The sequence below is a fragment of the Ursus maritimus genome, unplaced genomic scaffold (assembly GCF_017311325.1).
Source record: "Ursus maritimus isolate PB19 unplaced genomic scaffold, ASM1731132v1 scaffold_9, whole genome shotgun sequence".
In the NCBI taxonomy this organism is placed as follows: Eukaryota; Metazoa; Chordata; class Mammalia; order Carnivora; family Ursidae; genus Ursus; species Ursus maritimus.
The window spans coordinates 80,831,111-80,842,066 of record NW_024427107.1 but is presented as its reverse complement, the minus strand read 5'-3'; the positions used below and the strand labels follow the sequence as shown (position 1 = coordinate 80,842,066).

At 44.6% G+C, this 10,956-nt stretch overlaps 1 protein-coding gene across 1 annotated transcript; it reads left to right on the top strand.

Annotated features, from left to right (window-relative positions):
* Positions 1–301: 301 nt before the first annotated feature.
* Positions 302–8,391, top strand: LOC103656631 (zinc finger protein 252-like). Its single transcript, XM_008684036.2, has 4 exons — positions 302–370; positions 723–849; positions 1,527–1,640; positions 4,833–8,391. The coding sequence occupies exons 1-4, from the start codon at positions 332–334 to the stop codon at positions 7,178–7,180; spliced, it is 2,628 nt and encodes an 875-aa protein (XP_008682258.1). The 5' UTR covers positions 302–331; the 3' UTR covers positions 7,181–8,391.
* Positions 8,392–10,956: the final 2,565 nt, after the last annotated feature.

Below are 10,956 nucleotides of genomic sequence, written 5' to 3'. Positions count from 1 at the left end.
ACCTGAGATGCAGCCTATTGTCTACCCCAGCCAGGTGCACTGCTGGGGCCATCATGTGGTGGCCTTAGGATGCTGTTTGTGTTGGGGGCTGCTGGGGAGGCCTCACGGTGGACAAGGGGATATAGTCTCAGAGACCACTGGATGTTTAGTCCCTCTGCCCTTCCCAGGGCTTTCTGGCAGCCCCAAACTTGGTCTCTGCTGCCATAGGCCTCTTGAGATCCAGGCACGGAAGTCTCAGTGTTGTTGTGAAAAGCAGGCTGGTCACACTCCATTACAGTCTTCCCTCTCCCTGCAGTTTCGCCTGCCTCCTTGGGACAAGCTAAGAGATCCAATGATGGCCTTCAAGCAGCTCCTTCTTCCTGGGCCCCAGGTGAGTGGTCCTCATGGAGGACCTTTCTTAGCCCTTTCTTGGCTAGAGTGTCTCCACGGTTCTCTCTATGAGGGGCTGGTCCCAGAGGGTAGATGGCTCCCTGTCTTCACCAATGTCCTCAGTTCCTGAGTTCAAGCCCCTGAAATGTGCTGCACAACATCTTCCCAAACCCTGCACTAGGCATAGTAGAGGGCAGGGGTTGGGCAGACAAAGACAAGTCAAAATGGTACTGATCTCAAAGAGCCCACTCTCGTGAAGACAACAGTCTGGTACATGCGTTCAAAGGGGGTTTGCCCATCATGAGCCACCCTGGGCCTGACCCTGGGGTTGCAACAAGATACTGTTGTTCCAGGTCTTAGTTTCCTTTGAGGATGTGGCTGTGTTCCTCTCCCGGGAGGAGTGGGGCTGTCTGGGCCCCGCTCAGAGGGGCCTCTACAGGGACGTGATGCTGGAGACCTACAGGAACCTGATCTCACTGGGTAAGGCTCTTTCTGAAGTTCAGCTCTGGGTTCCTTGCTCAGGAACAGGACTAGGGTTGGGCTCGAGGTTCAGAGGCATCTCACCCTCCGGGCCCAAACACAAGGCATTCTGACCCTGGTCCCAGGCAGGCCTGATCTGCCAGAAGAGAGGACAGGCAGTGCCACGGACTCCTTCAATTTCCTTGTAGGAAATATAGAAGAAGAATATCATTCGTTGAACCCTAAGTATAGTCATATCCCGAGTTAATCGTAATGTAACTTTAAGGTTGGTGTTGGGTTAAATGGTTTATAGTGGAATCTGAAGCTGACAGATATCATCACTTTCTTAAGTTCACACAGGCAGTCAGGGGCAGATCTAGGATTTGAATCCATTTGGTTTCAAGCCCTGCATTACACCAGAATATGCTGCTTCCCTTTAGTCCTTGTGGATGTCAACACTAAGACTATTATGAGTCTTCTAGCGTGATGTGTTCAGGCCCCAACTCTGTCCCTTATCCTTGGCCCCCAGAAGAGCTGGGTTTAACTTTTCTTCAGCTGGGGAAGAGGCATGCATCTGTCTCCTAGGTTTACAGATAGGTGGCAGGGGAGGTCATGACCGGCACACAGGTGCTGCCCATAGGGCCATGCTGCCCTGGACTTGGCTGAATTGTCAGCCTTGCTTCCTTTCTCTGGAGCAGGATTTCAAGATTCCAAACCTGATGTCATCTCCAAGCTGGAGGAGGGGGAAGAACCATGGGCCCCATACTCACCGAGAATTGAAGAGGGCTGGATCCAGAGTCATGGGAGTGAAAGTGAGTCTCCAGGAATGCTGCCATGCTCTCCTGCCCCTGCTGGCAGGTGCTGCCACTTTGCCAGGCCCTTCTCTGTGAGCTCTGGACCACATCTTTTGTCACTGCCAGAACTTTGCTGTCCTGTTCTCCATTTCTACCTCTCTTTTCTTTCTGTTAATACCCCTATTCTATACCCATAAATGAGTTCATGTTTCCCTTACCCTACAAAATGCTCTTTGAATACCAGAAAAGAGCTCAGGTATCTCTCTGGGGCAGCTGGCTCTGTGCCCTGGCTGCCTCCCGGTTGCTTCTGTATCTCCCAGTCTTTCTTGGGCCTTGCTGGCCAGCTCTGCCTTGGCTGCTTAGAAAGACCATCCAGAGACATGCCCTCTGCCCAGACTCACTCCTGCTATTGCTCACTCAGAGTTCCCAAGCTGATTCAAGGCCTTGGTGAAAAACATGAACTAGGGTTTCTTCCTGTGTAGCAAAGGATATGAACATGTAAATAGTAAACAGTAAGTGGAGCAGAGTCTCCAGTGCTAGCACGGCAGCTGACGATGCCTGGACCTTTGTGCTCAGTGCATGCCTAGCACTTTGCTGACACGGTGAACTTACGCAATCCTCCAATATCCTCGCAAGAAACTCTGAGACACAGAGATTCGGTTGCTGGCCTGAGATCACACAACTGGTCAGGAACAGAGCTGGATTGGACTCTGGCATACCGGCTCCACACCCTTTGTGTTCTTTTTCCCCTCTTAGAAATAACTTTATTGAGGTATATTAAGTGTGTAATATGCTCTGTGTACTTAAGATATGCAGTTTGGTAACATTTCTGCATTATGTATGTATGTGTGAAGCTATTCACTACAGTCAAGATAGCAAACATATCCATTACCCCCAAAAGTTTTCTGCTGTCTCTTTGTAATTCCTCCCTCTCACCCCTTCCCATCTCTGTCACGAAGCAGTTACTGACCTCCTTGCTGTCAATATGAATTACATTTTCTAGAGTTTATATAAACTGGAGTCAGAGAGCACGTACCCTCTCTTTGGTCTGCCGTCTTTCGACTCCACATAAGTCTTTTGATATCCGTCTATGTTACGTACCAGTAACTCATTCGTTTACTTTGGTTAGTATTCTGTATGGATATGCCGCAGTTTGTTCATCAAGTGTGTTAACAGACATTGGGTTGTTTCCAGTTTGTGGTTGATACAAATAAAGCTGCTGTGAACATTTGTGTACAGACCATACATTCCTTTTCTCTTGGAAAATACCTAGTAAGAGAATGGCTGGATTACATGGTAGGTGTGTATTTAACTTTTAGGAAACTGCCAGAATGTTTTCCAAATTGGTTGCACCATTTGACGTTCCCACCAACAATGGGTGTGAGTTCTGTTTTGCCGCATTCCCATCAGCACTTGGTGTGCTCAGTCGTTTTCATTTTAGCTACTCTGATAAATGTGTGGTGGTGTCTCCTTGTCATTTTACTTTAATTTCTCTAATAGTTAAAGATTTTGAGTGTCTTGTTTTCCTTCTGTGTATTTTCAGTGGTGAGGTGTCTGTTCATATCTTTGTTTATTTCTTAACTCGGTTTTTGTCTTCTTATTCTTAAGTTTTAAAGAGTTGCTTTCTGAGTACAGGAATGTTCTAGATACAGGCCCTTTGTCAGATATATGCTTTGCATAGATTTTCTCTCATTCTTTGCCTTGTCTTTTTATTCTCTTACCACTGTCTTTTGAAGAGTAGAAGTTTTATTAAATTTTGAAGAAATCCAATCTATCAGTTTGTTATTTTATGGATTGTGCTTTTGGTTTCACATCTAAGAAAACTGCTTACTCCAAAAGATTGTTTTCTTATAGAAGAAAATTTTATAACTTAGAAATTTTAGTATTTGGGTCTGTGATTTTGTGTCTGGTATGAGTTATGGAACCAAGTTAAATTTTTCACAGGTGGATGTCCAGTTGCTCCAGCACCATTTGTTGAAAAAAACACCCTTTCTCCACTTGTATTGCCTTTGTAAAAAATAGTAAAAAATAGCAAAGTAAATCCCTTTGAAGTACTGTGAATATGTCACTGAAGTCTGTTAAAATGACTTAGCCGAATTTTAGATACCATCTAGTCAACATTTTCAGCTCAGTCTCCTCGTCTGCGTAAACAGTCTGAAAGTGACAGAAGGTAACAGTTACAGCTGTAATAATAAGCAGTTTACAAAAGAGAGGTTCCATTGTGCTTCCATGGAATTTCACAATGGGGCTCCCCTCTCACTGTTCTGACCTGGTTGTCCTTCTAACAGTGCTTGTGTCCACATGATTCAGAGGTTTTGTTTGGGTTTTTGTTTTGTTTTGTTTTTGGTAAATATTCATTGGATTTCAGAATTCATTTGTATCCCAGTTTTTACAAATATTCTGGTACTTTTATTCATTGGGAACGTGTGGTGTGCATTATCGCACATTTAGCTTTTCTCCCTTGTGCTGCACCTGCTATTGGGATGAGTAGTTCGCTTCTTTGTATCTTTTTTTCTCTATTTACCCTGATTTGCTTCTGTGACGCCAAGTTGTCCAGATCAAATCATTTTTTCCATTATCCTTTCATCTGTATACCCTTTATTCATTATAAGTCATTTATCATTTTTTTAAAGATTTATTCATTTATTTCAGGGGGAGAGGGGCAGAGGGAGAGACGCAGACTCCCTGCTGAGCATAGAGCCCAATGCAGGGCTTGATCTCATGACCCCGAGATCATGACCTGAGTCGAAATCAAGAGTCAGACACTTAACCGACTGAGCCACCTAGGCGCCCCTCATTCATTTGTTTTTAAATAAATATTTGAATACCTATTATAAGTAAGCTAGACGATACCTTGTTTACAAAGTAGGAGCAGTGACGGTCAGCAGTCTTTCTCATCAGCCTCGTCACCTTTCTAAGAGCTTTTTTCCCTCAGGTCATGCCTCACTGTTCCTGCTCTGTCTGTGCCTAGTTAGCCCATCTGTAGATATAAGCCTTTGACCTTGGGCTTCTCTCCTTACTTACTTCCTTCCCAAACCCGCCTTCCCCTCTTTCCTCTTCTCCTCCCAATGAGGGTGTTTTTTGGTTTTACATTCTGAAAATCCAGTGTCCTCCTAGGAGATAATTGTTTCATATAAATGTTCCTATTTATTCTCTAATTCTTTTTTCCACAGTGAAATACAAGTAATTCATTTTTCTTCATTCTTTCAGGCTTTGAGTCTTGGATGGGAAAGAAGGGATTGTCTCCAAAACAGGAAATTTCCAAAGCAGTGGGGTCCCAGAGACCAAAATCAGAAGAACATGTAAGGAATATTTTCAAGGAACCTGATTTTGAAGAGATGAGTAAAACTGAGGGAAAGTTAAAAAATTGCTGGAGAAAATCTGCAGAGAAAGGACTTAAGAAATCCTTCTCCCAGAAGAACAATTCCAGGCCAGTGACATTGACATGTGTGAAAACCCCTACTGGAGGGGAAGGCCAGAAATCAATTTCTGTGGAGGTAAACTTCACTGCAGACCCAAACCCTCTGGGATTTCATAGAGCATCTAGAGGGGAGCGTCCCCACCAGAATGTGCCATGTATGTGTGACTTTCAACAAAGTGAGGACCTCATTAATCTCCAGTGTTTCCATCTAGAAGAAAGAGCCTGTCAGACAGATGTGTTGTTGAAAGTGCCCAGGCAGAATTCAGTTCTTACTGAGAATCAGACGGTTAACAATCCAGAGAAATCCTTTGAATGTACTGAGTGTGGAAACCCTTTCAGCCCGAGTAGGGCTCTTTCTCGGCGTCAGAGGAGTCACCCTGGAGAGAAACCCTATGAATGTAATGAGTGTGAGTGTGGTGGATGTGGAAAAACTTCCCGCCGCTGCTCTGTCCTCAGCCAACATCAGAGAGTTCACTGTGGAGAGAAGTCCCACACCTGTGCTGAGTGTGGCAAAGCTTTCAGGGCTCATTCCTATTTCATTCAGCACCATAACACTCACACTGGAGAAAGACCTTATGAGTGCAGTGAATGTGGGAAAGCTTTCAGTGCACGTTCATCTTACAGTAAACATGTTAAAATTCATACTGGCCAGAAACCTCATGAGTGTAATCAGTGTGGGAAAGCCTTTAGTCATACCTCTAACCTGATTCATCATCAGAGAATTCATACTGGAGAGAAGCTGTACAAGTGTAAGGAATGTGGGAAGGCTTTCAGTAGACACTCACACCTCCTTCAGCATGAGAGAACTCATTCTGGAGAGAAACCTTATAACTGTACTGAGTGCGGCAAAGCCTTCAGTGCACGATTATCTCTCATTCAACATCAGAGAACTCACACAGGAGAAAAACCCTATGAATGCAATGAATGTGGGAAATCCTTTAGCCTGAACCGAACCCTTACTGTTCATCAGAGAATTCACACTGGAGAAAAACCGTACAGGTGTAATGAATGTGGAAAATCCTTCAGTCAGCGCTCCCAAGTCATTCAGCACAAGAGAATTCATACTGGAGAGAAGCCTTATGTCTGCAATGAGTGTGGAAAATCATTCAGTGCTCGCCTGTCCCTCATCCAGCATCAGAGAATTCACACTGGAGAAAAACCTTATGGATGCAGTGAGTGTGGAAAAACATTCAGTCAAAAGGGACATCTGATTCAGCATCAGCGAATTCACACTGGAGAGAAACCCTATGAGTGTAATGAGTGTGGAAAAGCCTTCAGCCAGAGTTTTAATCTTATTCATCATCAAAGGACACACAATGGTGAGAAGCCCTATGAATGCAATGAGTGTGATAAAGCCTTCAGTGTGCTCTCTTCCCTTGTTCAACATCAGAGAGTCCATAATGGTGAGAAGCCCTATGAATGTCACAAATGTGGGAAGGCCTTTAGCCAGGGCTCACACCTCATTCAGCATCAGAGGAGCCACACTGGAGAGAAACCCTACGAGTGTACCAAGTGTGGGAAAACCTTTGGGCAGATATCCACCCTAATTAAGCATGAGAGAACACACAATGGAGAGAAACCCTATGTGTGTGGTGACTGTGGGAAAGCCTTCAGCCAAAGTGCACATCTCGTCCGCCATCAAAGGATTCACACTGGAGAGAATCCCTATGAGTGCAGTGACTGTGGGAAGGCCTTCAATGTCCGCTCCTCTCTCGTCCAGCATCACAGAATTCATACGGGGGAGAAGCCTTACGAATGCGAGAAGTGTGGCAAGGCCTTCAGTCAGCATTCGCAGTTTATTCAGCATCAGAGGATTCACACTGGAGAGAAGCCCTACGTGTGCAATGAATGTGAGAAAGCCTTCAGTGCACGCTTATCCCTTATCCAACACAAGAGAATTCACACAGGAGAGAAACCTTACAAATGCACTGAATGTGGAAAGTCCTTCCGACAAAGCTCTCACCTCATTCGACATCAGAGAGTTCACAGTGGAGAGCGACCTTACGTGTGTAATGAATGTGGGAAAACTTTTAGTCAAAGAATAACTCTTACCAGTCATGAGAAAATTCACACTGGAGAGCAAGCCTATAAGTATATTAAATGTGCGGACCTCTCTAGTGCTCAGGCAGCACCGTGAAGTTCACAGTGCAGAGTAACTGCATTCTTCGATAAAGTCTTCACTGTTTTACATCAGGAGCAGTATACCGATGGGGAAGCCGCCACTTTTACAGCTTTCATTTCAAGATTCATCTCTTGAATGATTTAACAATCTCCCAGTACACTGTTAACTGAAGGCAGGCTGCCAAATTATGTGGTAAAAATTCCAAGGTCACATGCCTTTCCTCTGATTCAGAGGGTTACCCCGTGCTTGAGTACTTGAGACGAGCACAGTTTAATTACACTTATTTAGGGTTCTGTTTTCATAGCTCCAGACCTGAAGGTGCACTGAGGTGTTTCGTGTGGCCACTTGCTTTTCTTTCCTCATCATCATCTATTTCAGGTTCAGGGAAAGTAACTGGAATCCTTGCACTTTAAATCAGGAAAGATCCAGGTTGGGATTTCCTGGTTGGTTTGTTTGGGCCTCTTCAAAAGGTTTTTGTTTTATTGTGAGGGTTGTGGTCCCTTTAACTTGAAAAATGTTCTCCCTTTTCAGCATCAGGTAATCCAACCAAGAGCAAAATTTGTTAAGGAATGAGGTGAGGTGTGTATGTAGATTCAGACATTGAGGTCCTGCTAAGAAGTCAAATGACACACGTGACATGAGTTTTTCTACAAGGTAATTTGGAAAGTCAAACCCCTGTGAATTGGGAGGAAAAAAAGCATGAAGTAGACACATAGTGGCATGGGATATGATTTACAGATTTTGTTCTCAAAACCAAAGTTGGTGTATTCCCTATCAGTTTTTCAGGGAGAGAAGGGGAGCAGTCACAGCTGTTCCCTTTCACTGGGCAGCCTGGCACTGAACAGACTCTGGTGAGGAGTGGCAGGTCCTGCTGCTGCCAGAGGACAGGACTCTAGGTGAGGCAGGCCCATTGAGCAGCTTTTAGTAGGTAATCGTTCAGGTTGTTGCCAACCTGTGCGCCCTTGTCTGCGTCGTTTAAAGGTGCCTTTTGTCCCCTGGAGTGATGTTAGTCAGCAGTGTCTCCGTGTCCTCTGATTCTTGATGTTTGAGATGAAATATATCCTGGGAGCTCTGTTTTCCTAAACACAGTTTTCAGAGTTGCCACCCTTGCCTGTGGTCTTTCTGCCCCTGATTCAATCATGAGTGGCTCACTTCAGTATCCTTAGAACCCTGTTCTCCAGAAGCTTCTTTAGCACTTTCTCCCACTTTTTTTTTTTTTTTTTTTTTTTTTTGGGGGAAAAATTAGGGTGAAATTTTTTTTTTTTGTGGAGGAAAGATTAGGATCAAAATGAGCTGAAATAGGTTGTAGATATGAGAAATTCAGCAACAACAGTCTGTGATAGACAGTTCTACAAGCTGAAATCTGGCAACTGAAAGTAGCTTAAGTCTTTGATGATCAAGCTGGATGCCATATGTACAAACATTCAGAAGGGATTGGTCAGTTAATATTTGGGATAAGCTATAATGGAGCGATGCTTCGTATGTAAGAATCAGGATAAGAAAGAAGAAAAGGTAAGAATAATGAATTACTTAATAATTGGCCGTTTTATTCCTTTATAGTGTCCTTTTCACTAATAAAATTATTCCAGTTTTCCCTTTTATCAGAGGAAGTTTCTTAGAATTTGACTGATCTTCTCCCCTTACGGTGACTTGACCTATACTTCAGGTCTTATTTTCCAGGCTGTTGTCTATATAGTAGTGGTAGTGGTCTTGGCTTATCTTAGAATGTTGAAAAGCTGATTGGAAAATCTGCCTCTTTGTGATAATCTTCCTAAGCACACTTCACCACAAATAGCTTTGACTTAAAATAATAAAATAAAAATAAAAACTGGAGTGAATTTACTGTGATAATAATGGTTATATGGTGGGAATCAGCCTGAGGTGCAGGAAGATATATCTGGATCTCTACAAATGAACATCTCTAGCACTGAGCATTGAGGTACCAAGCGGGGAGCCATGAATCCGTGCACAGATATCAGAAGATAAACGGAAGGGGGAGGTAACCTCCACACTTGGGTGCCGGAAAGCGGTAGCCACCTGCACTGGGGAGTGGGCAGACTCGCAGACCGGCACCTGTGAGAAAGCAGACTGAGACCGTGAGCCTGGGAACGCATGTGTGACCAGACAAAACCGGAGCTCCGGAGCTCTCACTGGAACTGGACTGAGACTGGGAGCTTGGGAGCGCGTGCACATCCAAACTGAAAACCAGAGCTCTGGAGTGTTCACTCGAACTAGGCTGAAACCGAGAGCTCTTACCCTATGACCCAGCAATTGCGCTACTGGGTATTTACCCCAAGATACAGATGTAGTGAAGGGAAGGGCCATATGCACCCCAGTGTTCATAGCAGCATTGTCCACAATAGCTAAATTGTGGAAGGAGCCAAGATGCCCTTCAACAGATGACTGGATTAAGAAGATGTGGTCCATATATACAAAGGAATATTACTCAGCTATCAAAAAGAACTATTTCTCAACATTTGCTGCAACATGGATGGCACTGGAGGAGATAATACTAAGTGAACAAAGTCAAGCAGAGAAAGACAATTATATGGTTTCTCTCATCTATGGAACATAAGAAGTAGGAAGATTGGTAGGAGAAGAAAGGGGGGTAATCAGAAGGGGGAATGAAGCATGAGAGACTATGGACTCTGAGAAACAAACTGAGGGCTTCAGGGGGGGTGGAGGAATGGGATAGGCTGGTGATGGGTAGTAAGGAGGGCACGTATTGCATGGTGCACTGGGTGTTATACGCAATTAATGAATCATGGAACTTTACATCAAAAACCGGGGATGTACTGTATGGTGACTAACATAATAAAAAAAATACTATTATTAAAAAAAAAAAAAACTGAGAGCTCAGGAGTGTGTGCGACCAGACTGAAAACCAGCGCTCCGGAGCGCATGCAAACCACACTGAAACAGAGAGCTCAGGAGCGCACGTGGGACCCTGGGGCGGCTGGCAGTGTTAGAAACACAAAGGACTGAGACGTGCCGGCCCTGGAAGTGAGGGCTGGGACACCGGCTATGGGGCGCACAACCCAGGACGCTGCAGGGGTTTTGGCAGCATCAACAGAAACAGAGTTAAAGAGGCCAAAAACGCTCAGTGGAGAGCAGACTGTGATCTCCCTGTTCTGAGACAGAGGCTAGGATATGGCCACTGCTGCTGTGACTCTCAGAAGAGTCACAGAAAATGTCCAGGGAAAGCCACCAGAGAACAAAAGCCCGGAAATGCCAGCTCACATTGTGCCCATCCCCATCCCCCCTCGCAGGGGACAGTGTGACTCTACCCAAACAGGGTTGCCTGAATATCAGTGTGGCAGGCCCCTCCCCCAGAAGGCAGGCTGAAAAATCAAGAAGCCCAAATCCCTAAGGTCCCTATAGAACAAGGGCACACGGCCTGGGTCCTGGTCAATAATTTGGGCTCTGGGCAACCCCGCAACCTCTCCTCATCAGAATGACGAGAAGGAGAAATCCCCTCCAGCAAAGAAAAGATAATGAGTCTGTGGCTTCTGCCACAAAACTGATGGATATGGATATAACCAAATTGTCAGAAATGGAGTTCAGAGTAACAATGGTCAAGATGATGTGTAGACTTGAAAAAAATATTAACGAAAATATTAACGAGAATATAGAATCTCTAAGGGCAGAAATGAGAGCAAATCTGGCAGAAATTAAAAGTTCTATGAATCAAATGCAGTCAAAACTAGATGCTCTGAGGGCCAGAGTAAATGAGGCAGAAGAACGAATCAGCGAATTGGAGGATGGGATGGTAGAAGAGAAAGTTAAAACAG